A 24,003-nucleotide genomic window follows, 5' to 3' on the forward strand; every position below is an offset into this window, starting at 1 on the left:
ATCCCCAATTAAATCATCCCAGCCAGGGCTTTGTCAAGCCTGACCTTAAAAACTTCTAAGGAAGGAGATTCTACCACCTCCCTAGGTAACGCATTCCAGTGTTTCACCACCCTCCTAGTGAAAAAGTTTTTCCTAATATCCAACCTAAACCTCCCCCACTGCAACTTGAGACCATTACTCTTTGTCCTGTCCTCTTCTACCACTGAGAACAGTCTAGAACCATCCTCTCTGGAACCACCTCTCAGGTAGTTGAAAGCAGCTATCAAATCCCCCCTCATTCTTCTCTTCTGCAGACTAAACAATCCCAGTTCCCTCAGCCTCTCCTCATAGGTCATGTGTTCCAGACCCCTAATCATTTTTGTTGCCCTTCGCTGGACTCTCTCCAGTTTATCCACATCCTTCTTGTAGTGTGGGGCCCAAAACTGGACACAGTACTCCAGATGAGGCCTCACCAATGTCGAATAGAGGGGGACGATCACGTCCCTCGATCTGCTCGCTGTGCCCCTACTTATACATCCCAAAATGCCATTGGCCTTCTTGGCAACAAGGGCACACTGCTGACTCATATCCAGCTTCTCGTCCACTGTCACCCCTAGGTCCTTTTCCGCAGAACTGCTGCCTAGCCATTCGGTCCCTAGTCTGTAGCTGTGCATTGGGTTCTTCCGTCCTAAGTGCAGGACCCTGCACTTATCCTTATTGAACCTCATCAGATTTCTTTTGGCCCAATCCTCCAATTTGTCTAGATCCCTCTGTATCCTATCCCTGCCCTCCAGCGTATCTACCACTCCTCCCAGTTTAGTATCATCTGCAAATTTGCTGAGAGTGCAATCCACACCATCCTCCAGATCATTTATGAAGATATTGAACAAAACAGGCCCCAGGACCAACCCCTGGAGCATTCCACTTGACACCGGCTGCCAACTAGACATGGAGCCATTGATCGCTACCCACTGAGCCCGACAATCTAGCCAACTTTCTACCCACCTTATAGTGCATTCATCCAGCCCATACTTCTTTAACTTGCTGACAAGAATACTGTGGGAGACCATGTCAAAAGCTTTGCTAAAGTTAAGAAACAATACATCCACTGCTTTCCCTTCATCCACAGAACCAGTAATCTCCTCATAAAAGGCGATTAGATAGTTAGTTTAGATATCTCTTTGAAACAAAGTTATTCCCAAGTACACCTCAAACTTGCTATCCTCAGTCAGATGTCTTCATGTAGGCATCACAGCAGAAACAGAACATCAGGAGGGACTTCAATGTAGAGAGGTTAGGTGCCAACCGGAACTACAATCCTCCCAATTACCAGTTCTGAATCACTAAATAGCATGTCTCCTTCCATAGTAGGGGCAGAAACTGAGGATATAGGGAGTGTTTATATTTTATTAGATACCTATATTAAAAAACCCCAAACAACCCCCAATCTAAGCCAGTCTTATACAGCACATCTTCGTACCACGATAGGAAGCCTTCAGTTCTGACATTTTAAAAGGATGAATGGAATGAATATTTATTTCTGGATTCTCGTGGGATCAGCAGCACAATTAGAGAAAGTGAATAAAAAAGGTACTGGGGGTAGCCGTGTTAGTCTGTATCCACAAAAACAATGAGGAGTCCGGTGGCACCTTAAAGACTAACAGATTTATTTGGGCATAAGCTTTCATGGGTAAATAACCCTTCTTTATTCATCTGAAGAAGTGGGTTATTTACTCCCTCACATAACACAAGAACCAAGGGGTCACCCAGTGAAATTAATAAGCAGCAGGTTTAAAACAAACAAAAGGAATTGTGTCTTCAGATGACGCACAGTCAACCTGTGGAACTCCTTGCCGGGGTTATCATAGAGGCCAAAAGTATAACAGGGTTCAAAAAAGAATTAGACAAGTTCCTGAAGGATAGGTCCATCAATGGCTATTAGCCAAGACAGTCAGAGATGCAACCCCATGATCTGGATGTCCATAGCCTCTGATTTCCAGAAGCTGGGAGGGGACAGGGGATGGATCACTTGATTGCCTGTTCTGTTCATTCTCTCTGAAGCATGTGGTAGCCCTACAGTGGGATTGGGATCCCACAGGACCTGCTGCCATAATAGCGAGAGCAGGTAAAATGTATTTTGTTGTGAGTGGGATTGGGTGGGCTAAAAAAGCAGACTGTAGTAATTTGCGGGCAAACACTAAATCTCTCGTCAGTTTGTCAAAGAGTTTCAGCAATGTAAAGCAAGTTTTGTTTTTTTAAATAAAGGTTTTAATACTTAAATTTAAGCAAGGGATAGAAAGATTTTATTTCTATTATAACAGGAGTTAAAGTATTTTTTTTAACATGGTTTAAGCAAGATTTGTTTTATTCTTTTAGTGGTAAAAATTTTATCTGAATTCTGTATAATAAAATATATTAACAGACTATTTATTTTTAGAAGCATGGGGGAAATCTGTCTGTCTTGCAGGATCCAAGGTTTTTGTGGGTGGGAGTGGGATAAAAATGGAACAAACAATGCAGGAGTGGGTGGGAGTAGGTATTGCAGGGCAGGACAGGAGCAGGATTAAAAAAATTGTCCTATGCAGAGCTCTAGCACCTAGCATTGGCCACTTCTGGAACAGAGAATACTCAGCTAGATGGACTATTGGGCTGAACCAATATGGCCACTTTTACGTTCGTATGTTATGTTCTTTACCCAGAAGAGAAGGAAAAGGATTTCTAGCAAAACTGCATACATCTGCAACAGATTATCCCCACCATGAGAATCTCTGCCTCCAGACTCTCTCATTATGGCTTCAAACCACTTGTAAATTATTTAGACAAAATATTTCTGAAGTTAATGAGAAATAATTTGTTTCCCCTCCACCCCCAAAATTTGTTGTAATGAAAACGCATATGCAAAAATGAAGCAATCCCACATAATTAAAACAAAACACTGATTTGAATTAGTCAGCTGTCCACATTATTGCAAGCCACGTTCAGTGCCTGGTATCAGAAGATAACTTCTTCAAAAACTCATGGTGATGAATCCATGGGTCAGTCACCAACAAAACCAGCACCATTCAGGATCTGCATTTGGACAAGATGTGTATGCTGCACCAATACCTGATTTAAATCCAGATTCAGCCCCCCCATAATACAGCTCATCCTCACACACTACTCAACATAACACAAACTGAGCAAAATCCTAGAAGACAAAGGAAAGAGCTGCAGCAGTTGTGTTCCCCTCCAACTTTAGAAGCAGAAGATACTCCAGACCCAAATCTTTAGAATTGTTCCACATGGTCTCTGAAGCTAAGGACAAGAGAAATCTAGGACTCTTGCTGGTCTGCAGACTTCTAAACACAGACCCTGCAGATTTCCTGGAGGAGCTGGACCTGCTACCTAGTATAGCAGTTAAAAATGCCCAATTTAATTGTCTCTAGTTACTGTGACTTCCACAAACACCAACACATCATAATATCACAGATCCTCAGGTGCATGGAACCATGAGATTCAAATTAACTCACTCCAGCCCCATGCAATCAGCCTGGCACATACTGGATTGGATCTTCATTCTTGGAGTAGACACCTTTAAGTTTTTAGCCATCTTAAAAGGCTCTCTCATTTCATCCAAGGTGCTGACAAGCTAGTAGAACACTAATCATTTACTGATGACTGCCATTGACGCCTATGACCTACTGAAACCACGATGGTTCACAAGCTACATCAGATGAAGCACAAGGCCGGAACACAGGCGGTGTAAGACCCACTTCAAATCCATCCATGAGCAGCACAATCCCACTTCCAAAACAAAAGCAAAGAACATTTTACTCCTCTGCCATCACAGCTACAAAACAGCTACCAGCAGCTGACTCCAAGACCAAAGCACCAGCCACCAAAGGAGCTCTCTTTTTAATTTGCAGAAAATCAAATACTAGAGGAACTTCCCATGGCAGCAAACTGAGAAGCAGCCCAGACAGTATTAACCACTCCTTACAGAAAACAGTTAGGCCCTAACTCATGCACAATAAAGTGTTGGAAGCCCTTGGAAACATTTGAATGCTGTGCTTTGTCACTGGTGAACACCATTGAAGATCAAGTACTCCCATTAGCACTGGGCACAGTCAACACAGTCTTCTGAGAAGCAACTCTGCCATCCTCATTGCAAAATGCAATAGCCCAATCCTCAACAAAACCCTAACACTTAACGCAGACTACCTCTCCAACACCTGCCTCCGAACAGGAAAGTAACGACAGGCAAACTCCAGCATCATGTGACCTCTCAACTTCGTGAAAACTTCAAGACCAGGGGACAGCATAGCCACAACCTTAGTGGCACTTTAAGACAACTCTCCTCCTAACAGTTGACGAAGGCCATCTCCAAGCTGCTGCTGACCCATCTACCTGACACAGCTGGAGAAGGTAGTACAGCACTGCAACAGCTGCAGTCTTCCCTCTCACACCGGACTCGGTGATGGGCAACTGCTCCTGGTCCCCAAGGGCTCTCACCTGCATAGTCTCCAAAAGATCCACCCTGCTCTCCTGGCCCCCTACAACATCTGCATTGGCGAGAAGCTGCTGGGAGAGTTGGTGAAACAGAAACTCTGCTGCCAACAATATATTGAGAAAACCCAGCTGTACACTTCATGTTTTCACAGATGCAGCCAGCACAGTCATAAGTATGTCACAATGCCTACATCTGGATCAAGGGTATCTGACTCAACCTGAACCCAGACAAGACTGAAGTAGTCAGAAGAGGAAAATACTTGAAGAAATTTGCTGGGACATCTCCCACTCTGTTCATCAGACTGGTATGGAGAGGCAGTTTTGCCTGGGAAACCCACCATCCCCTAAATGACCAGGCAGTATCAGTGGCTGGGACTCCCCTTCAAATGGTTTGTGGCAGCAAACTCCCCCCCCCCCCCCCAAAAAAAAAACAAATGAAAAACCAACCACACACACCACCACCTTCTTCCACCTTCAGCAGCTACAATCCTCCACCCCTTCTTCCTTGAAGATCTAGCCCCAATAATCCACGTTTGTCACCTTCAGACTTGATTACTATAATTCACTGTACTTGTGGCTAAACATTTGAGCAACAGAAAAACCAACTTATGCAGATACAAGTGCCAGTCACTGTGAGCTTACTACTTTGTTCTCCATTGGCTCCCACCATCAGTTCAAGGCCTTAATTCAAAGGATTAAGACCCAGCTATATCTGCAACTGCATCTATGTCCAAGACAGTTGTGCTCCTCCATGGCAATAAACTCACCAAAATCAGGGGGAAAAATACATTAATGCTAGGAGAGAAATAACCCCCATCCAAACATGGATTCAGGCCTGAACTCTGCAGCTAGGGTCAGTGTTTTACACCACATTGCCAGTGGATTGTGGCCCAAGACATGGGAGGATTACTCCAAATTAGAGAGATCCTCTGTGGGCATAAAAGATCCTATGTCACTCCTTTGCCCTGTTTAGAGGGCATGGTCAAGGTAGTTGGGCATGAGTGTGACTCCACTATGTCCTACTGATTCCTGGCTGCAGCTAACTGCTTCTTGGGGCTATTGGTAGTTTGTGTAATTTAGAACACCCTTCAGGAGAACCAGTCCAGGATCAGAGGAGCATGGAGTTCACCTTTGTATCTTCCTCTTGAACTTTGCCCAATTCTTCTCAGGTGCAGCCAAAGGGCTAGACCCTTGTATCATTAACACTAATCTTGCCTGCCCCCAACAAGTTCTTTGTAGTTGCTCAAAATCGTGTCCCCAGATGACTGCTACGTACTCTCTTTGCACTTTCATCCTCTTCTTTTGCCCATTCCGTTTGAGTTCCAGTCTCCAGATAATCAGCCACTTCCTTCTCCAACTTCGATAGCCTGAGAAACATAAGGAGTCAATGATGATAGTTTCAACACACATTCAGTATGAGATAATGAGCATTTTAAAAAGTGGGAGCATTCAGAGACCATATGCTATTGCTGTATATATTACTCTAACACTAACATTTCCCGCATAAGTCAGAATTAAAAATATATAAGCACACAGTGAAATATGAAGATATGTCCAGAAGCTGATTTATTTTTTTGGATTCTCCTACATACCTTGCCCTTACCTCATTTTATATATAAAGACATACAAGTTTATTTTCATGGTACAGGAATAAAGTGGGATTCAGCTGTAGTGATCATTGTTCATAGTGATCATGTCACAGTACAAATGAAAGCTACTTTCCAAAAATCTTTTTCTATGGGTATGGATGCATCTGTCCCTTGTGTCTCTTGGAAGTTGGGAACACGATCAGAAATATTAATTCTGAATCTGTTTTTTCCTTTGAGGTTTTCAAATGGTAAGGAGAATTTCACACTTTTCTGAGGATACATCTACACTGCAAATTAAGGTGCAAATTATATTGTGGGTAGGTACACCCATACTAGCTTTAATATAGCAGCATGGACTCCAGTGTGGGCTAACAACCTGAGTACATAGTGCCCCAGGCAGGCTTTTACTGGGGCAGTTAGCCTATGCGGCAACCCGTGACAACTGCGTCTTCACTGCTATTGTTACCTGTGCTGGCCAGGTTAAAGCCAGCATGGGTACACCTGCCAACACTACAAAAAAACAACTTAAACTACTGAGTAGACATACCCTGAGGATATGTCGACGCTGCTATTAAACACCCTCGGCTCGCCATGTCAGCCTGAGGGGCTCTGGCCATGGAGCTGTTTAATTGCGGTGTGGATATTTGGGCTCAAGCTGGAGGTGATTAATTGCATGGTGTTTAACTGTAGTGTAGACATATCTAGAAAGTAATTTGGCTATTGGCAAAGCTTGTTATCACTTCTAGGAAGGCCGTTTAGAATCATTATGTGATTGATTTGCACTGGTATAGTGTCTACTCCAAACAGATCTCACGCTGTCCTTGCAAAATGGCAATTGTGGAGCAGCTTCGGCTCACACCAGTGAAATTTCAGTAACTTGAACAGTTACTTCCAATTTACACCAATGTGACTGAGCTTATGCAGGTCTCATCTGGGACATTCGCTTTAGGTATCTGGAATTAAATTTTAAGCATTTCTAAGGAGCTTTCAAAAATAATGTATCTGAGAGTCTCAAACTTTAAAGAATTAAAGCCCTGTGAAGTAACTATTATTATTCACACTATATAAAATTTGACTTGCCCAAGGTCCCATAGAAAGGACATCACACCATGAGAATATTTCATTGGAAAACTGCAGAGACAGTGCATGAGCAATTCATGAGCTAAAATGTCCTCAAATATCCATCACACCATTTCACTTCAATTTTGGGAAACTGCAAGCCCAGAGGGGGCAACGGGAAAAGGATCCTGAACTGCTTTGTGTTGAGAATTAAGAGAACAGGAGTAGAAAATAGAAGAAGAGAACCTGTGATTTACCACTCCCATGGCTACAATAAAGGAGTCATTATGAGATAAATATCGGTCAATGCACAGCAGCATGTACTACAGCCTGTATACTACTGTCAACATCATATTGACATTTGAGCTTGTCCCTGTCTACCCACGGGTTTGGTAGCTTTGGCTGAAATGGCTCTGATGGATAATGGTTGCAATTCAAAATACTTGTTACCATCTATTTTATACCTCTCCTTGTGTTCTTGAAGTTCCTTTTCAAGGCTCTCTCTCATCTGAGTCTCATTTCTAAGGCAACAAAGAAGTTGGCTAACAGTAAGCTCTTCAGATTCCAAATTCTTTGGTTCATCCACAGATCTGCTCCTGCTTTGATCAAACATGCTATTAGTACAGGTGATTACAAATTAATTTTTACAGTCCACCATTTGCCCAGCTGAATGCCAAGATTTTCAGAAGTGACTAGTGATTCCGGATGCTCAGCTTGACACTTTATAGGGACCACATTTTCAGAAATTGTTGAGAACCAGCTCTCTGAAAGTCAGGCCCTATTAGAGTGTCTCAAGTTGGACACCCAAAAAATGAGTCTTGCCAAAAGGCTAAAATAGTGGCAGCCCATGATCCTCAAGATCTGGCTCCATGACCATGAGTGCAGTTCTTGCTTCAAGCACCACTTCAAAAACAGCTCACAACAAGAGGGAGGATGTATTCAACCACTTAACTGAGTAGGTCCATGTAAAAACAGAAATCTGACATTTAAAATATTCACAAGTATATTATGGGTCATTTTGTGGAACCAAAAGTGTTGCTTTTCATGATGGATGTCTTCACAAAATGGCTGTTTTTCCAATTAAACATGCAAAATTTCACATCTCTCTACAAAACAATTCCCCCCCCACCCCAAAATCCCAATAAAATTACATTTTCATTAAAATTGCCTTATTTTTGAGCCAATAAATCCTGTAGTATTTCACCCCCATAAAGTGCTTTTTTAAGTCAGATTATGCTAATGGAAAACATATTAGTTCATGACATCAAATGTGAGACCTCACTATAAGTAATAGGGAAATTGACTTTCCTGGGATAGGACACAAACCTTCCTCTCCTTGTGGCTTGGGAGTGTGTGTCTGGGTATTCATTACGTTCATACTCCCCAAATTTTGTGATAGGATGTATAGGAATCACATTATGCGCTACTGAAACGTAGCTAGCATGTCACATGAGATTATCTAAGACAGTCCTTGCTACTAAATTGGGCAGCATCCAAAATGGAAACTTTAATAGTATCAGCTGCCTAAACCTATAAAGAAGTATAAGTTCAGCAAGGAAACAAGCCTCAGGCATAAAGTTCATGTGAAGATAGAATTGTGGGAGGAGTCTTAAGCAATACATTCTGTGATTTTGGTTTAAAAAAAATTATATATCTCAAGCTTGAAACAGCACCAGAATCCACATACATGTAGGCAGCTGCGTTGTTGGTCCTTTGGTCATTAACAACATCCTGATTTTCTTTTAAAGCTGCATTTGGTTCTCCTTCCTGTTGGGGATAAAAAGAATATTAGCTTTGATATTTCAATGTTGTCACTAGCTAGCGTATCTGCTTTTATTTCATTTACTTTTTGAATAAGAGAAAGCTGAGGAAGAATCACACCATGACAACACAACTACACAAGATTCCAGGGACTAAATCTCACATTTGGAAATTTTAAAAGTTAATATTTAATGTGTACTCTGGCCATCCCATTAGTACAGATCAAATGAGAAGGACAACAGAGGAGCCATCCCTTCCCCCTACAACCTTTTGCCACTAATTTTTTCCCAAGCAAAAAAATCAGAGATCAGGCAGTTGACATGCTCATCAATATCAGAGATGACTTCCAGTATAGGTCTAACAACCACTCATTTGTGGTAAGCCAACAACCTGCCCTCCCATAGGGAATAATTTCTCCCTGCCAATATAGAGCCCAATGCCTTCCTGATTGAATTTTGTAGCCATAATGGGGCATAAGTTGAGCTCACAGCTTGAAGCTTCCCCAGCAATTCTAGAATTCCCCAGTGAGTGAGGGTGAATTAAACCCTTTCAGCCTAACGCAGCGATTGCCCTTCCAGACATGGATCCACTACCATAAAAATGATCAAGAAACTATTGATTTTGTCCATGAAGAAGCCTCCGTAGATTCAATGGTGATAGCAGAAGTAGCTCTCTCTGTCTCTAGCACAGTTACAGCACAGAACTTTTGAATATCTAAAATTTGAGCTAAATTGAGTTTGACAGCATCTCTAATTTCTGTCAACAGAAAATGGAACCCTTTCCCTGCCACCAGGAAGGGGGGAGGGGGAAGAAAACCCCAAACCCACACATACAAGTTTCCCCTGAACTAAACACAGCACAAAAGTGAACCTGTGGTATGCAATGCCTGCTCCAGGCATCTGCCTGGAGTGGTGTCAGCGCAGTGTGGAAGAAACAGACTGAACAGAAGAGAATGGAGAACAGAAACGCCATCTAGTTCTCCAGCCCTCACTCACACACGCATAAGGGCCCTCATTACTATAGGAGAAAGTAGACAAAAATCCCTTTAAAGAATAATCCCCAGAGGAAAGTCAGTTATTCAAAAAAAAAAAACCCCACAAACCAGTATTTTATTCACTCATGCACTTCAGTGCAACCTGTGTTGCAGCTATTAGGGCTGGGGTTGTTAGCCCCCCTCTCAAAGTGGCATACAGTCTTTTCAACACATTGCACAGGGACTGAGCTGTGCATTTACCATTACAGGAAACTGCACTGCTAAATCCCTCATGGATCTCACAGAAATTTGCCCTCAAAAATATCCTGTCTGAACCACAAAAACTTTTCAGATTGTGCTCTCCATACTCTTCCTGCAATAGGCCAACTGATACTTCTTGAAGCAAAAATATGGTGCTGTTAATGGTTTGTTCCCAATAACTTACACTCATTCTGATCTCAACAAAAGAGTCCTCTGTCGATGGGACATTGAGTTTGAGCTGTAGTTCTGAAACAATGGCAAGCAGATCTGCCTTCTCAGCCTGGAGCCGCACCACCTGGGTCTTCAGCTGCTTAGTTTCCTGGGTCATTTCCTCCCTAAGGACTGTGCAGTTCCCCTGGGAAAGATGTAAAATACACACCATATTAGCCAACCAAACAGATATCCAAAGCTACCCAAGCAGAAGTGCTGAGGCAAAAACAACACAACAGCATCCCAAACAGCCTCAACACCATTAGGTATACACAGAAAAAGTCAGTGAATAAACTATTAAAATTTGCTCTGATCAAACTGCATTAAACTAAGTTATCAAATAACGCAACCATCTCCTGCAAGGCTGGAGCCCAGTTTTGAAACATGCACCTGATTCTCCTCAACACTGCCGTAAACCAGGAGCAACTCCACTCAAGTCAGTAGAGCTACACTGGTGTAAGCAAGAGGAGACTCAAGCTCATTAAGCCCAGTTCTCCCCTATCTGCACTGCAAGAACAAACTGTGTTTTAAGTTAACCATGCCAGGGAGACAAATGTGTTTTCACCAGGTCCTTCAATACGGTAAATTCCATAGTGCCGACAGGACTATTTTAAATAAGTGGACAATACAGTGTGGGGGCCATGTAAAATAGGTAGACTCTAAATCCAATCTCTCTTTATTCCTCATTCCCCACCATTGACTCCAACACTCTAAGCCCCATTCCCCAATCCCCACCAGTCTCTCCTTGGACTTAAAACTATTCCCTCTCCTGTGTACCCCCTTCTTCCTCACTTCTCTTTCTCCAACTCATCTGGGATCCTACCTCCTCTCTTCCTGGAATCTCTCCAAATGCCCCTCTGTCTGCCCCTTTCCCTACAATCTCTCCCCCTGTTCCCCTTCTCTTTGCTGAAGGCTCTCTCTTCACATCTGCAATTTCCCCCATCCCTTCTTCCAAATCTCTCCCTCCTATCTCTTCCTCGGAAAGCCTCTCCAAATCCCCCCAGTCTCCCCACATCTTGCCCAGAGTCTCTTCTCCCTCCTTGGGGGTGGGGAGGGGGGATTTGAGAACCCCATTTTTTTGGCTTCTACTTAACCATTAAGCTCCAGTTTCCACCCCTCCCTATGGCAACTTGCTCAACTCCCAATCCTTCCCCTTGAGTTTGTCTCCCTCTGCCCCAGCTTTTTCCCTTCTGCCCTCCGCACTGCCACTATGAGTTCCGGGCAACCCCCCCCTCCCCCCAGTCTCCTCCATTCCCTTCTATGCTGCATCCTTTGCCCCAGTTTCTCCCCCCCACCCCCCGCCACCTTCCCCAGCTCCTAAAGTTTTGCCACGCTGGCATCTGCTCTGGTGCTGCCACTCCTCATATAGCATCTCCTCCACCTCTTGTTGCCTCGGATTTTGTGTTCAGACCAGGAGGGGAAATAGCCTTATCACAGCCCTTGCTGGCAAGAAGGCAGAAGTGTAGGGGTTTTTCCTCTCAAAGCCATTCTGAGTGCTAGTATTTATAGCCTGTGAAGGCCAGAGGATGGATCTGTGATTCATCAGTAGTTGAAACTGTGTGGGCACATGAGGTCACCTAATGAGCAGCAAGTGGCTATGCTGTATTTTATTTTAGAAAATGCTAAAGTAAAAAGATAGGATTCAAAGTTAAAGTTAAATAAAGTTCATCTTAAATAAGGGACTGTTTCATATTCTCTCTCTGAAGAGAATTTAGGTTACAATCAGGACAATTCCTGAAAAGGGAAAATAGTCTTGGCTTAAGTGATATTGTCAGGCTAGAAATCACAAACAGTAATAAGTGTCCTTGCCTAGGTCACCACCACAAGAGATTCTTAACCCTGAAAAAAAAAAAAAAAAATCTAGTCTTACTTCTTGAATTTCTTTGTCACTTTGATGTTTTCATGCCCTGGCAAAAGCTGCAAGATTTATTTTGCAAATCCTGCAGTTGGTTGTTGGTTTGCTTTTTTGAACAGAGTTTTTACAGGAAACAAAATAAGATATTAAAAGAAAAACATCTCTCTCTGTGGCAGGCTTTGCAAAAAAAATTAATTTGGCGCAAAGTTTGACCTGATAGCATCACTTTAAAGAGGAATTTTGAGAAACTAGTTTAACATACTGTGAATTAAAAAATGAACAGTTTTTCCTCCCTTAGAGCTCATCAAGGTCTAGACTAACACCTGGGCCTGCCAAGGGCCCCAATAACTTCTGCCTATGTAGAATTCATTGCAGGATCAGAATCTTAGACCCCATGTTAGACCAGAGTCCTAACTCCCGCTTCGTGTTTTCTGTCTAAAAGATGCTCTCATTCTTTTTACAAGAGGTTTGTTCTTTTCTGATTTGATCATCCTCCTCTATTCTACCCTATAGTGATTTCTCTCTTCCCTCCATTTCCCCATACACCCCACTCCTTTGGGGTTGGAAGACAAAGAGAGTCCTGCCCACCAGTCAAATGCAGAAAAGCATATTTCAGAGGGCAAACAGGTCACAGAGTGAATTTGTGGACATCAATCTTTGAATGCCAGTGAGATGTCAGCTTTGAATTTGAATGAACATAAGAACTGCCAGATTGGATCAGATCTGTAGCTCATCTAATACAAACTAATAATAACAAACAACTAGTATCCTGCAACATTGGCTAGCACTAGATGCTTCAAAGGAAGGCGCAAGAAGCCCCTTAGTAGGCAGATGGGCGATAAACTGCCCCCATGAAGCTCTCATCTTAATCCCTAACAGTTGGTTTAAACCCTGAAGTATCAATTTTAAATAAACGTTCTACACCTGAAGGTGCAAATATATCTCCACATGCATATCCCAGTACAAACCTTAAATAGGTTTTTTCAATATAGGCCTTCTGCATGACAATACATGCAAGTCAATGTTGCCAAGCTACTAGATAGCTACCTCAGGGGGCAGAGCTGGCACTAGGCATAAGCAGACCTAGCAATTGCTTAGGACCCTGAGCAGCTCAAGAGGGCCGCCTGTATGTGGGGAGGGGGCAACAATATTCCTGCTTAAGGCACCCCAATGAGCTAGCACCACCTCCTACCCTGTTTCAAACCACTCAGTTACAAAGCAACTTTCCCCATTACTTAGAGGGATGCAGACAGGCAGTTTAGATGGACTCAAAATATAGGTACTGCAGACCAGAGATGCATTTGGCCCAATATGAACAAGAGTATTTTTATGACTTAAAAAAAAAGTTAGATGGAAATAGTGGGAAGGGTTTCTGGTGGGGTTTTGTTTTTTGCATTTAAACTTCCCCCTCTAACAATGGAAGCCCAAACGCAAGAGCACTAAACTAAACTAGGAAAAAAGAAGGAAAAAAACAACTAGGAAAAACAAATGAAACCAAAAGAGAAACATGACTAACAGAACAGAGAATGAAAAGTGAATGAGATGTCCGAAGTTCAGTTTTAATTCTCTCAGCTGTGGCCTGATTTCTCAAATCTCCTGGAAGTCAGTTACCTTTGGAAAAAAATCAGTCCAATGATTTCCATTATGATACAATCCCTCTAAAGTAAAAACAAAACAAAAAAATGGAAAAAAAATTAAAAAATACAGTGTAATAAAGAGATACGAATAAAAAGCTGGTGGGCCACTTTTTATTTACCATTTCAGACCCCACCTCTTTCTCTTTTAAGCTTTGAAGTTGTTTCTGTAGCTCTTCGTTTTCAAGGCACTTGACTTGCAAGTAATGTTTAGCTTCTTTGAACTTGGACTCGTAAAACTCCCGCTCCTCCTTCTGTTTCTCTCGCCATACAGAAAGCTCCTCATACCGATCCTTCATAGCTTGGTTATGTATCTTCATGGCTTCTAGAGAGTGTTCAGAAACAACATATGAACAGATACTAATCCCTTGCCAGAGAAATAGGAAAGTGAGCCAGGCCAGTGACAATGTTCTGCACAGAAGAGCAGAGTATTTCTATTTAGATGGTCAGCTATCTGGGATAAGGACTTTCTCACTATAGGCTTGTTGTATCTAGCACAATTGGGTGCTGATCTTGTTTGGGGCCCTCTAAAAAAATAGTATTGCCATAACACTAAATTACCTGTCCATGGTCTCTGAATCTCTTGGGTTACCACTAGATCACCACTTACCAGTGAGGCATGACTTGCTTCTCCACTGCCTTTCATACTGTGCAGGTGTAAATGACTTTACAAGATACAAGACAGGGGAGAATCAGACCATACTCTTGAGCCTCACTGGAAAATCCTGGCTACACGTTTACATAAATACAGTCTGAATATTCAAAACCTAAGATATTTTAGGATCCAATTAAGCGCTCAGATACCCATACAATTTCCATTGACTTGAGTGACAATAACATGTAGAGGCCAGTGCTGATCCTTATTTAAATAAAGAGCGATCTAGCTAAAGGAAATTAAAGAGCTTTGGGGCCACTACACAAAATGTCAGACTCAGTCAGGGATCATACATTCTAACATCCACAAAAAAAAACGTCACTGAATTTAAAAGACGCTGTCAATCTGAAAGCCACATCTCTGTCTGAAAGTGTTACAAGTTATACCGATGCTTACTATGGCTGAAAGTGGTTTGCTATATTATTTCCCTGTTTGATTAGATACAAAGTGCTGTTAAACACACTAAGTAAACAGCCTCATTGCTGTCCTGTACATAGTGATTTTTTCCCTTGGGTGAGAAGACTTTTATAAACATCATGAATCTGTGAGGATATACAATTATGAAGGGCTCTGACAAATCAATTAAAATATTTCAGGTCAGAGCCACTTTAAAGACTCACTTCTTTCAGGGTTACTGGATTTCAAACACAATGTACTTTTCTTTAGCTTCCAATAGTAAAGTGTGCTGGAGCTGTAATATACACGGAGGACTATTTCTTCTTCTGGTATAAATCCACTGAAGACAATGGAGCTATGCCAGTTTACATGAGCTGAAAGTTTGGTCCTGAAACTTTACTTCATATGGTATTGGACTGCCCAGCTGGTATTGAAAAGATACTATTAAAGTTATTCTATACATTGCTTCCCAGACCACGAAAGATCCTCTAGGATGTAAAGCCAAGGGTATCTAATGACTCTGGAAATCTGACAGCTGTAAAAATAAGAGCTCTTACAGCTAAAAAGGTGGTACTCAATTAATGAGCAGCACTAGTGATGTTGCATCTACAGAGACGACATCTTACAAGATGCAAGACAAATGGTAGGTGTGTACAGATATTTGGTCTTCATTTTTTAACCTGTGATGAATTACATACGTTGCTCTAGCTTTCCATTTGCCCTAAGATCTGCCCAAGAGAGCTCTCTTATTTTATCTCAACATAATTCCTATGTATAGTATTGATTTAAGGCTCTGAAATGTGTCCCTTCATGTACCCCATGTAATTAGTAATGCAAGATTAGTGCGATAAGAATTATTAATAATCTAAGTTTTAAATATAGAATGTTGTTTTGAAATATAAAATTTAAAAGCCTAATGGCTCATGGAACTCTCTGGCCCCGGGTCACACTAACCCAGCCTTCAGGAGGGAAAAAACACTTTACTTGACCAGGGCAAATACATTTGTTTCCTTGACGAGGAAATGTCATTTTTTTTTGTATCAATCATCATAGCCAAACAGATTTTGTGCCTGGTCTGGTAAGTTTTCATACTAATTTTGCAAACCTGTACTAACTATTTCTATAATTCTCAAGAAACCAAGTTATACTTCAGTCTGGTTGTTTCCCCTTATTCTTCCATACAGATTCAATTTCATAAGATCACCTTAAATATTACCATATAGCATGGGGCAGATTCTGTATTGCCTTACACCTTGTGTAGTCATTTACATCTATGCACAGTGCAATGTTACCACACCACTGTGGTTGGGCAGGGAATTCGTATTTGATAGTGTTTTTAAACCCACTTGGCACAGGTATAAAGGACAACACAAGATACAAGACCATGGAGAATCTAGCCTCTACATTTCAAGGCAGGTTCTCATTCACCTTTTAATTCATTGTTCTCTGTAATCAGCTCTTTCATCTGCTGCACCATCTCTTCTGGGGTGTACGTGCCAAGTGTAGGAGAAGCCAGATTGTGGGGTCCATTTCCCGTTTCACTGTTGTGACATTCACCATTTTCAGCAGGACGCCTTAGCGGCTTGCTGGACATCACTGCAGTGACTATAATAAGATTAACAAAGAGAAATTTAATTTCTTGATGAAAAGTTGCATACCAAAAAAATCCAGTAGCTAGCCAACAACTGAGACATACCATGGATACACCACTAGATCGTTCTGCACTGCCATGACAAAGGAGTGTTGCTATTGAGCTTACCACAACAGAGTATTCCCCATAAATCCCCAAAAGATCTGTTTCAGAGTAGCAGCCATGTTAGACTGTATTCGCAAAAAGAAAAGGAGTACTTGTGGCACCTTAGAGACTAACTAATTTATTTGAGCATAAGCTTTCGTGAGCTACAGCTGTTGCATCCAATGAAGTGAGTTGTAGCTCATGAAAGCTTACGCTCAAACAAATTTGTTAGTCTCTAAGGTGCCACAAGTACTCCTTTTCTTTTTGCAAAAGATCTGTGTGAGCCTTGAGCTATTTAGTTTATTCACATAACACTCAGCCAAGACTCATTAACCTTCAGGAAACGTGGGCTTGTATCATTTTGGGGCAAACCCCTACAAGTTGCACATGGCTTTGACTTGAAACCAGGCAGCACTTGGGTGTTTCATCCACATTTTGTTCAAGAGATTCATCTACAATTCTGGGCCTTGATACAGAACTCTGCAGCACATTTCCTCAGCAATACACAATCTACTGTGAACACATCAGGGTGGATAAAAATCAATGATTTTTTTTTTTTAAAAATGTTTTTTAAAAATCTGATTTTTTAAATTTAAATAGAATTTTTTTGATAAAATGCTTTTTGAGGAAAAAACCTATCTAAAGATGGTTTTAATTAAGATACATTATAGCTCAAAGATATCTCATCATGGAATAGGATTATAAATTCTAATTCTATAGTATGAGACAATATATTTATGTAATGTTTAAGAAAAGTTTTGTAAATGAGTTCCAATAGTTCATGGATTAGGGACCCAATTTTATGGGGTTCTAAGGGCTTCTGTATAGATTATTTAGGTTAATCTTTCTATCTACCCAATGGGACTCAGTGCTCAATCTAGAAGTTACGATCAGAGATGCTTAATTTTGCAGTTCTCAAACTGTGGATTTGTGTCTCCAGAGATAACATGCTTGTTAACAGCAAAAATGTTTTTAAACAAACAAATAATATATAGAGGTGAGATATCACAGACCTCAACCCTATTGTCCCTTTGCAAATTTGTGTATACAGAGTCAATACCTTACCTCTCTCTAAAAGTGCAAAGTTTCAAAAAGTTCAGTGAATAGAAGATTGTTGTGAGCAGGATAGATCTAGACAAGGAGAAGACGTCTGGAGATAAATGTGAGCAGGGAGGGACAGGCAGTAGAAACAAAAGTGAAACTGTTTGAGCAGCATATTCAAGAAGTTTTGAGGTCTTTCTGAGTGTACCCTTCATACCATTCTCTCACTAGAAGGGAAAACCTATAATGGCAGCAGGCCATAAAAGAGACCCAGTTTGGGAATAAGAACCATTCAAGAAATATATGTTTGCTGATGATGTTTTAAAGACAGGCACACCAGTAAACTGGTGGAAGTCACTTAAGCACTTGGATTCAGAGACCGTTGAAGTGATAATCTCACTTTTAACAACAGTAGCTTCTTCTTCTGGTGTAGAAAGAATATTTTCTTCCTTTGGACTAATTCATTCCAAATTGAGAAATCGTTTGGGACCTGAAAAACCAGGAACGCTTGTTTTTCTTTTCCAGATTATGAACAAAGAGGAAAATGAAGGTGAAGACGACTGAGTTAACTGCAGAAGCCAATATTTTAAGCTTCTCATGTTGATCTGGCTGACATAGTCTATTTAATTTTTGTTTTAAAAAAATATATATATTTAACTATTTTAGTTAAAAACAATTTTAACAAAAACTAACTTGATATTAAAAAACTTGAATGTTTAACTAAATTCAAAAATTCATATGCTTGTTTTGTTAAACTATTATAGGTTTGCTGTTGAAGAAAAAAAATCTAGAATACATAATGTTGTTGTTTTAGTTAAACAAAACAATTTAAATGTCTGTCTCGTGATGTTCTCCTCCTAATACAGCATGGCAGGAAAATTCTCCAAATATTAATGATTAAACTGTTGATTTGTAGATAGTTCACCTCCCAATGACTTCATAAATATCTGCTTCAATTACCTTTGGTAAATGAAATAACCAAACAATCATTCATTTTCTGATATAGCTGTAAAACTAATCTGAAAAGTTTTCAAAATAAATCACTTTAAAAATGTATAGTGTGTACCTTCTAAAAATGAAACCTATATCTATCTCTGAGTTGTGAAGAATACGTATTAAGGTTATAACAACCAATAAGAATACACTTTTATGTAGAAATCCATGATTAAATCGAGACTTCCTGACTAGTGATTTAAATCAAATCCACCCTGGAACACATCAAACCTGTTCTTGGCTCCCTACACCAAATCCCCATATAATACTGAATCAAGTTCATGGTCTTGGTCCTTCCCCAGAAGGCGCTCCATGGCCTAGGCCCAGAGTATCTAAAAGAGCGGCTAAAGCTCTGGGATGAAGACCATGGTCGACAGCTTCTCTCCTCCGGTGCAATGGAACTTTCTACAATAAGGATAAAGCTCCTCTGTGCAGGAAACAGCTTTCTTGGAGGCCAGACCAAGACTTTGGAACGAACTACCTCAGGAACTAACGACCATCATAAACCTCACCAACTTCCACTCCAAAAACAAGGAGCATTTCCTTGACTTGACTTCTCCAACAAACACACACACACACATATATATTTAAAAAAACCAAAACACCACACTCCACTGTCCACACTTCTTCCCCTGAGGACAGCATGAGAGAACCAAACATGATGGCTGTTAGTTACATTGCTCAATCCACTGCTGGAAGGTGCTCAGACACTATGGTGATAAGTGTGGTACAAAAAACTATTTAGAATAGAATAGTGTAGGCACGTCACATTAAAAGTTCATTCATTCACAGTTATGGTTGGTCCTATAGCATGGAACACATCCATATCTCCACTCACCTGAACTCCATATCGTCCTCTTTCACCTTATTTTAGAATTTAAAAAAAAAAAAAGGCACTTTAAAGTTTTCTTTCCCTCCCTACACCAAAAAGGTATTTACAGAACCACCACAGCTGGCCTTATATTATCTAATCTACCTGTCCCTTTCCACCCCTTTTTCAATCAGGCCTTCTCATAAGTTTCTGAACATTTGGATGTTAAAGGGCTGGTATGGTATAATTCATAGTGTACTTATTTCTATTCCATTAGGAGCACCGCCAAGCATTTGATGGTTGCCACAGAGGTCAAGCTCAAGAGACAGAGAGCCCTGTCAGAGTGGTGCTGGCGTGCAATATGTAATTATTGAATCCAGAAAACCAAATACTCAGGAATGTGGCCCTGTGGCTGTAATTCTATTGTCAGGGACAGATACTGCCCTTTTCTTATATAGCACTTTTCACCTGTAGATCTCAAAGCTCTTTACAAAGGAGGCCAGTGTTATCCCCATTTTAGATGTGGGGAGACACAGGGAAGGGAAGGAAAGGGACTTGCTCAGGGTCACTCAGCAAACCAGCATCAGAGTAAGGAATTGAATCTAGGGCTGCCAAACTGGGTCTAAGTCCTAACCCGGTGCATGACTCACTCTCACCTACATAAGTTAATTGTAAGGGAGGGAGGGATTTTAGAGCTAACTCCATAATCACAACAAAATTAATGAAACTTATGATGATGCCCCAAAAAATTCTCAATTTTAAAAAATGAGAGTTTAGGATTTGTTTACAGTAAATAGTACCTTCTCTTTTATCCTTCCCTTTCCTAAAATTCTTTTCTTTTTTGATTACCTTTATTTGCTTTGTCCAATACAAATTTTAAGTTCTCAGTGCAGGGACCTGGCCTTCAACTCTGTAAAGCCCCATACAAAGTTTTTGCACTATACATATTTAACATGTATTATTAATAATAATAAAATAAATAAATAAATAGAGATAAGCAAATAGCAACCCATTTATAAGAAATTGTTCATATGGAAACATCCAGAACAGAAATAGCTGCAAGCTGCTCAGCAAAAGATACCTATGTGTTTCTGCTCTCCACAGTCATGGTGCAGGTTTGAGTCACATGGCCTGAATCTCCACTTCACCACACTGGTGTCACTCCAGTGGAGCAACACAAGTGTCAAAAGCAAAAAGTGGAAGAAAATTCAGGCCTCCAGTTTCTTGTCCCTGGTCTGTAGGGAGCTGTAAGTGCTGGGTTCAACAGGTAACATGAACAGTTCTACCAATAGGTTCCAGTGAGAATCTCAATTCTTCCTTCTCATCCAAAGGAAGGGCGGCCATGAAACCAAAACCCTGAGGTCATGTAAAGGGGAGGGCTTGATCAATCCTAAAGAGATGTGTCATTAGTAAGGCTTTGTGTCTGTCACAGAGGTCACAGATTTTGAGACTTTCTGTGACCTCCATTACTTCTGCAGCGGCTGGTGCAGCTGGCTCTAGGGCTGCCCGAACAGATCAGGCAACCCCTGGGCCAGCCACACCGGCCGCTGCTGGGGCAGTCTCAGGCCACCGTGCTCCTCCCCCCAGTAGCAGTTTGGGTGGGGGCTGGGGCAGGGGTGTCGCTTACCTCGGGGTGGGAGGACCCCCCCGGAAGCATCTGGCACGTCTCTTCAGCTCCCAGGCAGAGGGTCCAGGGGGCTCTGCGTGCTGCCCCCACAGCTCTCACTGGCTGCGGTTCCCGGCCAAGGGGAGCTGCGGCACTAGAGCTCATGGCAGAGGCAGCATGCGGGGGGCCCCCCGGCCTTCAATCCCCCTAGGAGCTGCAGGGATGTGCCGGCTTCTTCCAAGGAGATGCACGAAGCTGGGTAGGGAGCCTGCCAGCCCCACCAACCCTCCCCCCCAGTAGGGGTCCTGGGCCACGCGCTGCTGCTCACGCCCACGCCCCAACGCCAGTGGGAGTCCCAGACGGCATGCCGCTGCCCCCTCCCTCCCCCCAGCACCCACAGCCCCCGGCCCAAGTTTTAGTTAGGGGTATACAATAGAAGTCATGGACAGACCACGGGCTGTGAATTTTTGTTTACTGTCCATGACTTTTACTAAAAATGCCTGTGACTAAAATGTAGGCCTTAGTCATTAGCAATGCAGTAGTTCACGCCCCTTCGGTTTGGTAAAAATCATTTATTCTTTAAATACATGGAGGTGGATGTAAATCATCTCTGGACACTGACTCTTATCATGGGACCTTTAACTTTTATTCCACAGCCCCAGTTACCTGACATGGGTCAAGGCTAGGAGAGCGCAGTCTCTTAGCAGCATTCCTGTGTGTCACAGCTTTATGACAGCAGGGAGAGATCTTGTTTCTTGATTTAGTCTTTCAGCCTCACTTTTGAACTACATAATTTCCGTGTCTCCTCTCCCAGCTCCAGCCACCTGCTACCAGGTTCTCTTTACAGAGGTACAGAGCAACCCACAAAACACGCCGCTGATTCTCCTGGTGCCTCCACCCAAAGGCCACAACACTCAGTGCCTTTTTTTAATCTCTAAGCCTGCAGGGCTCTGAGCCGTGACTGTGCAGTACGATCATTTTTTAAAGTAATGGTTATTTTGAAGCACGATGGGGACCGGTGACATACAACAGTGAATCAGACATGCCAAACCCACCAAAAAACACCACCACAGAAATTGGGCTTGTTTTTGGCTTAATTGGCTTGTGATTGCTTGTTGGGTGGTTTTTGGCTTGTAGCTTCTTCTTCTTTTTTTAAATCAGCTTCCAGCAAACAGGGGTAAGTGGGGGAGCAAGCAGGGGAGAGAGTGGGGGAGGGGAGAAACAGGGGGCCAACCGCAGTCCCAGATTGCATGCCAGGGGCTCTAGTCACATACAGCGTGGGGGTTCCTAGGGATTGCCTTGTTTTGAAATGGGATTAGCTTGATTTTCGGCTCATTGTGAAAGTCGGGGTGTGAAAGGTGGCAACTGCGCAGTGGCTGTGGTGTAAAAAACAGACAGACACCCCACTATACTCCAGTTCAAATAGGAATTATCGGGGGGGGGGGGGGGCGTTATCTGGCCTGTGGTCTACCAGGGGTCAGACAAGATGGTCACAACGGCCGGGGATCCTATGAGCAAGGAGGAGGCTGAGCATGCCCCCAGCTCGCAGGGTCTCCAAACGTCCCCGGGCTCCGAGCACTCCCCCCTCCGCGGGGATGCGCAGGCGGCAGGAGGGCAGCGCCGGGCTCCCCCAGGGAGCGTGGGGGGGGTCCCCCTGGGGATCAGGGCCGGCTCCCCGCACTGGCGCAGTGCCGCGGGACGGGGCGCGGTCGCTCTTTGGAAGCGGCACCTGCGGCAGCCCGTTCCCCGCCGCCGCGCTGCGGGGGTGAGTTTCGCTTTCCCTGGCCCCCGGCGCGGCGCGTTGGAGGGCGAAGCTCACCTGAGCTCCAGACCCCGCGCGTCCGGCCGCGCCCAACGGCTCCGTCCCTCGGCCTCGGCCGCGCCCGGCCGCCGCCACCTCCTCGCTCCGCCGCAGGCTCCCACGGCCGGGGGCGGGTTTGTTATGGGGCCTCGCTCCCCGCCCTCCCCAGCTCAGCTGACTCCCGTGACGCCGGCCGCCGCCGCGGGACTTTCCCGGGCCCCGCCCCCGGGGAGCGGGGCCTGCCTTGGCGCGGAGCCTGAGGCGCCCCGCCTGGAGCTCACGCCCCGTGGGAGGGCGGCTGTGGGCTGCCAAAAAGCGGCGTGAGCTTCCCCCAGCCCGCTCCTCCTCTGCCCCTCACAACCCCCCTGCCCTCCCCTGGGGCCGGGGAGAGAGAAATCGCTGCCCCGCGGCCTGCCCCGGGGCCGCTGAAGGGCAGGCTTCAGTCTAGGATTCGCCTTGAAATGAGCATAAGCTTTCCTGAGCTACAGCTCACTTCATCAGATGCATACTGTGGAAAGTACAGAAGATCTTTTTATACACACAAACCATGAAAAAATGGGTGTTTATCACTACAAAAGGTTTTCTTCCCCCCCACCCCACTCTCCTGCTGGTAATAGCTTATCTAAAGTGATCACTCTCCTTACAGTGTGTATGATAATCAAGTTGGGCCATTTCCAGCACAAATCCAGGTTTTCTCCCCACCCGCCCCCCACAAACCCACTCGCCTGTTGGTAATAGCTTATCTAAAGTGATCACTCTCCTTACAATGACAGGATTCAGAGTAACAGCCGTGTTAGTCTGTATTCGCAAAAAGAAAAGGAGGACTTGTGGCACCTTAGAGACTAACCAATTTATTTGAGCATGAGCTTTCGTGAGCTACAGCTCACTTCATCGGATGCATGCTGTGGAAAGTGTAGAAGATCTTTTTATACACACAAAGCATGAAAAAATACTCCCCCCCCCACCCAACTCTCCTGCTGGTAATAGCTTATCTAAAGTGATCACTCTCCTTACAATGTGTATGATAATCAAGGTGGGCCATTTCCAGCACAAATCCAGGGTTTAACAAGAACGTCTGGGGGGGGGGGGGCGGGAGGTAGGAAAAAACAAGGGGAAATAGGTTACCTTGCATAATTACTTTGTTGTGTGGTATGTG

The 24,003-nt window shown here is 43.2% G+C and overlaps 1 protein-coding gene across 4 annotated transcripts in view; it reads right to left on the reverse strand.

Moving 5' to 3' along the window:
- Positions 1 to 23,005, reverse strand: part of OPTN (optineurin) — a 42,402-nt gene extending 19,397 nt beyond the window's left edge. Inside the window, exons 1-7 of one of the 4 annotated variants that reach the window (XM_077836517.1) lie at positions 22,866 to 23,004; positions 16,289 to 16,465; positions 13,947 to 14,134; positions 10,295 to 10,465; positions 8,803 to 8,882; positions 7,580 to 7,714; positions 5,744 to 5,834 (exon numbers count right to left, since the gene is read on the reverse strand). In XM_077836517.1, coding sequence (XP_077692643.1) covers positions 5,744 to 5,834; positions 7,580 to 7,714; positions 8,803 to 8,882; positions 10,295 to 10,465; positions 13,947 to 14,134; positions 16,289 to 16,454 — 831 coding nt within the window. In that variant the 5' untranslated portion in view covers positions 16,455 to 16,465; positions 22,866 to 23,004. Of the gene's footprint in view, positions 1 to 5,743; positions 5,835 to 7,579; positions 7,715 to 8,802; positions 8,883 to 10,294; positions 10,466 to 13,931; positions 14,135 to 16,288; positions 16,466 to 22,865 lie in introns of all 4 variants that reach the window. The other 3 variants (XM_077836509.1, XM_077836501.1, XM_077836525.1) reach the window with 3 other exon arrangements.
- Positions 23,006 to 24,003: the final 998 nt, after the last annotated feature.

Source organism: Eretmochelys imbricata, chromosome 1 (assembly GCF_965152235.1).
Source record: "Eretmochelys imbricata isolate rEreImb1 chromosome 1, rEreImb1.hap1, whole genome shotgun sequence".
Taxonomy (NCBI): Eukaryota; Metazoa; Chordata; order Testudines; family Cheloniidae; genus Eretmochelys; species Eretmochelys imbricata.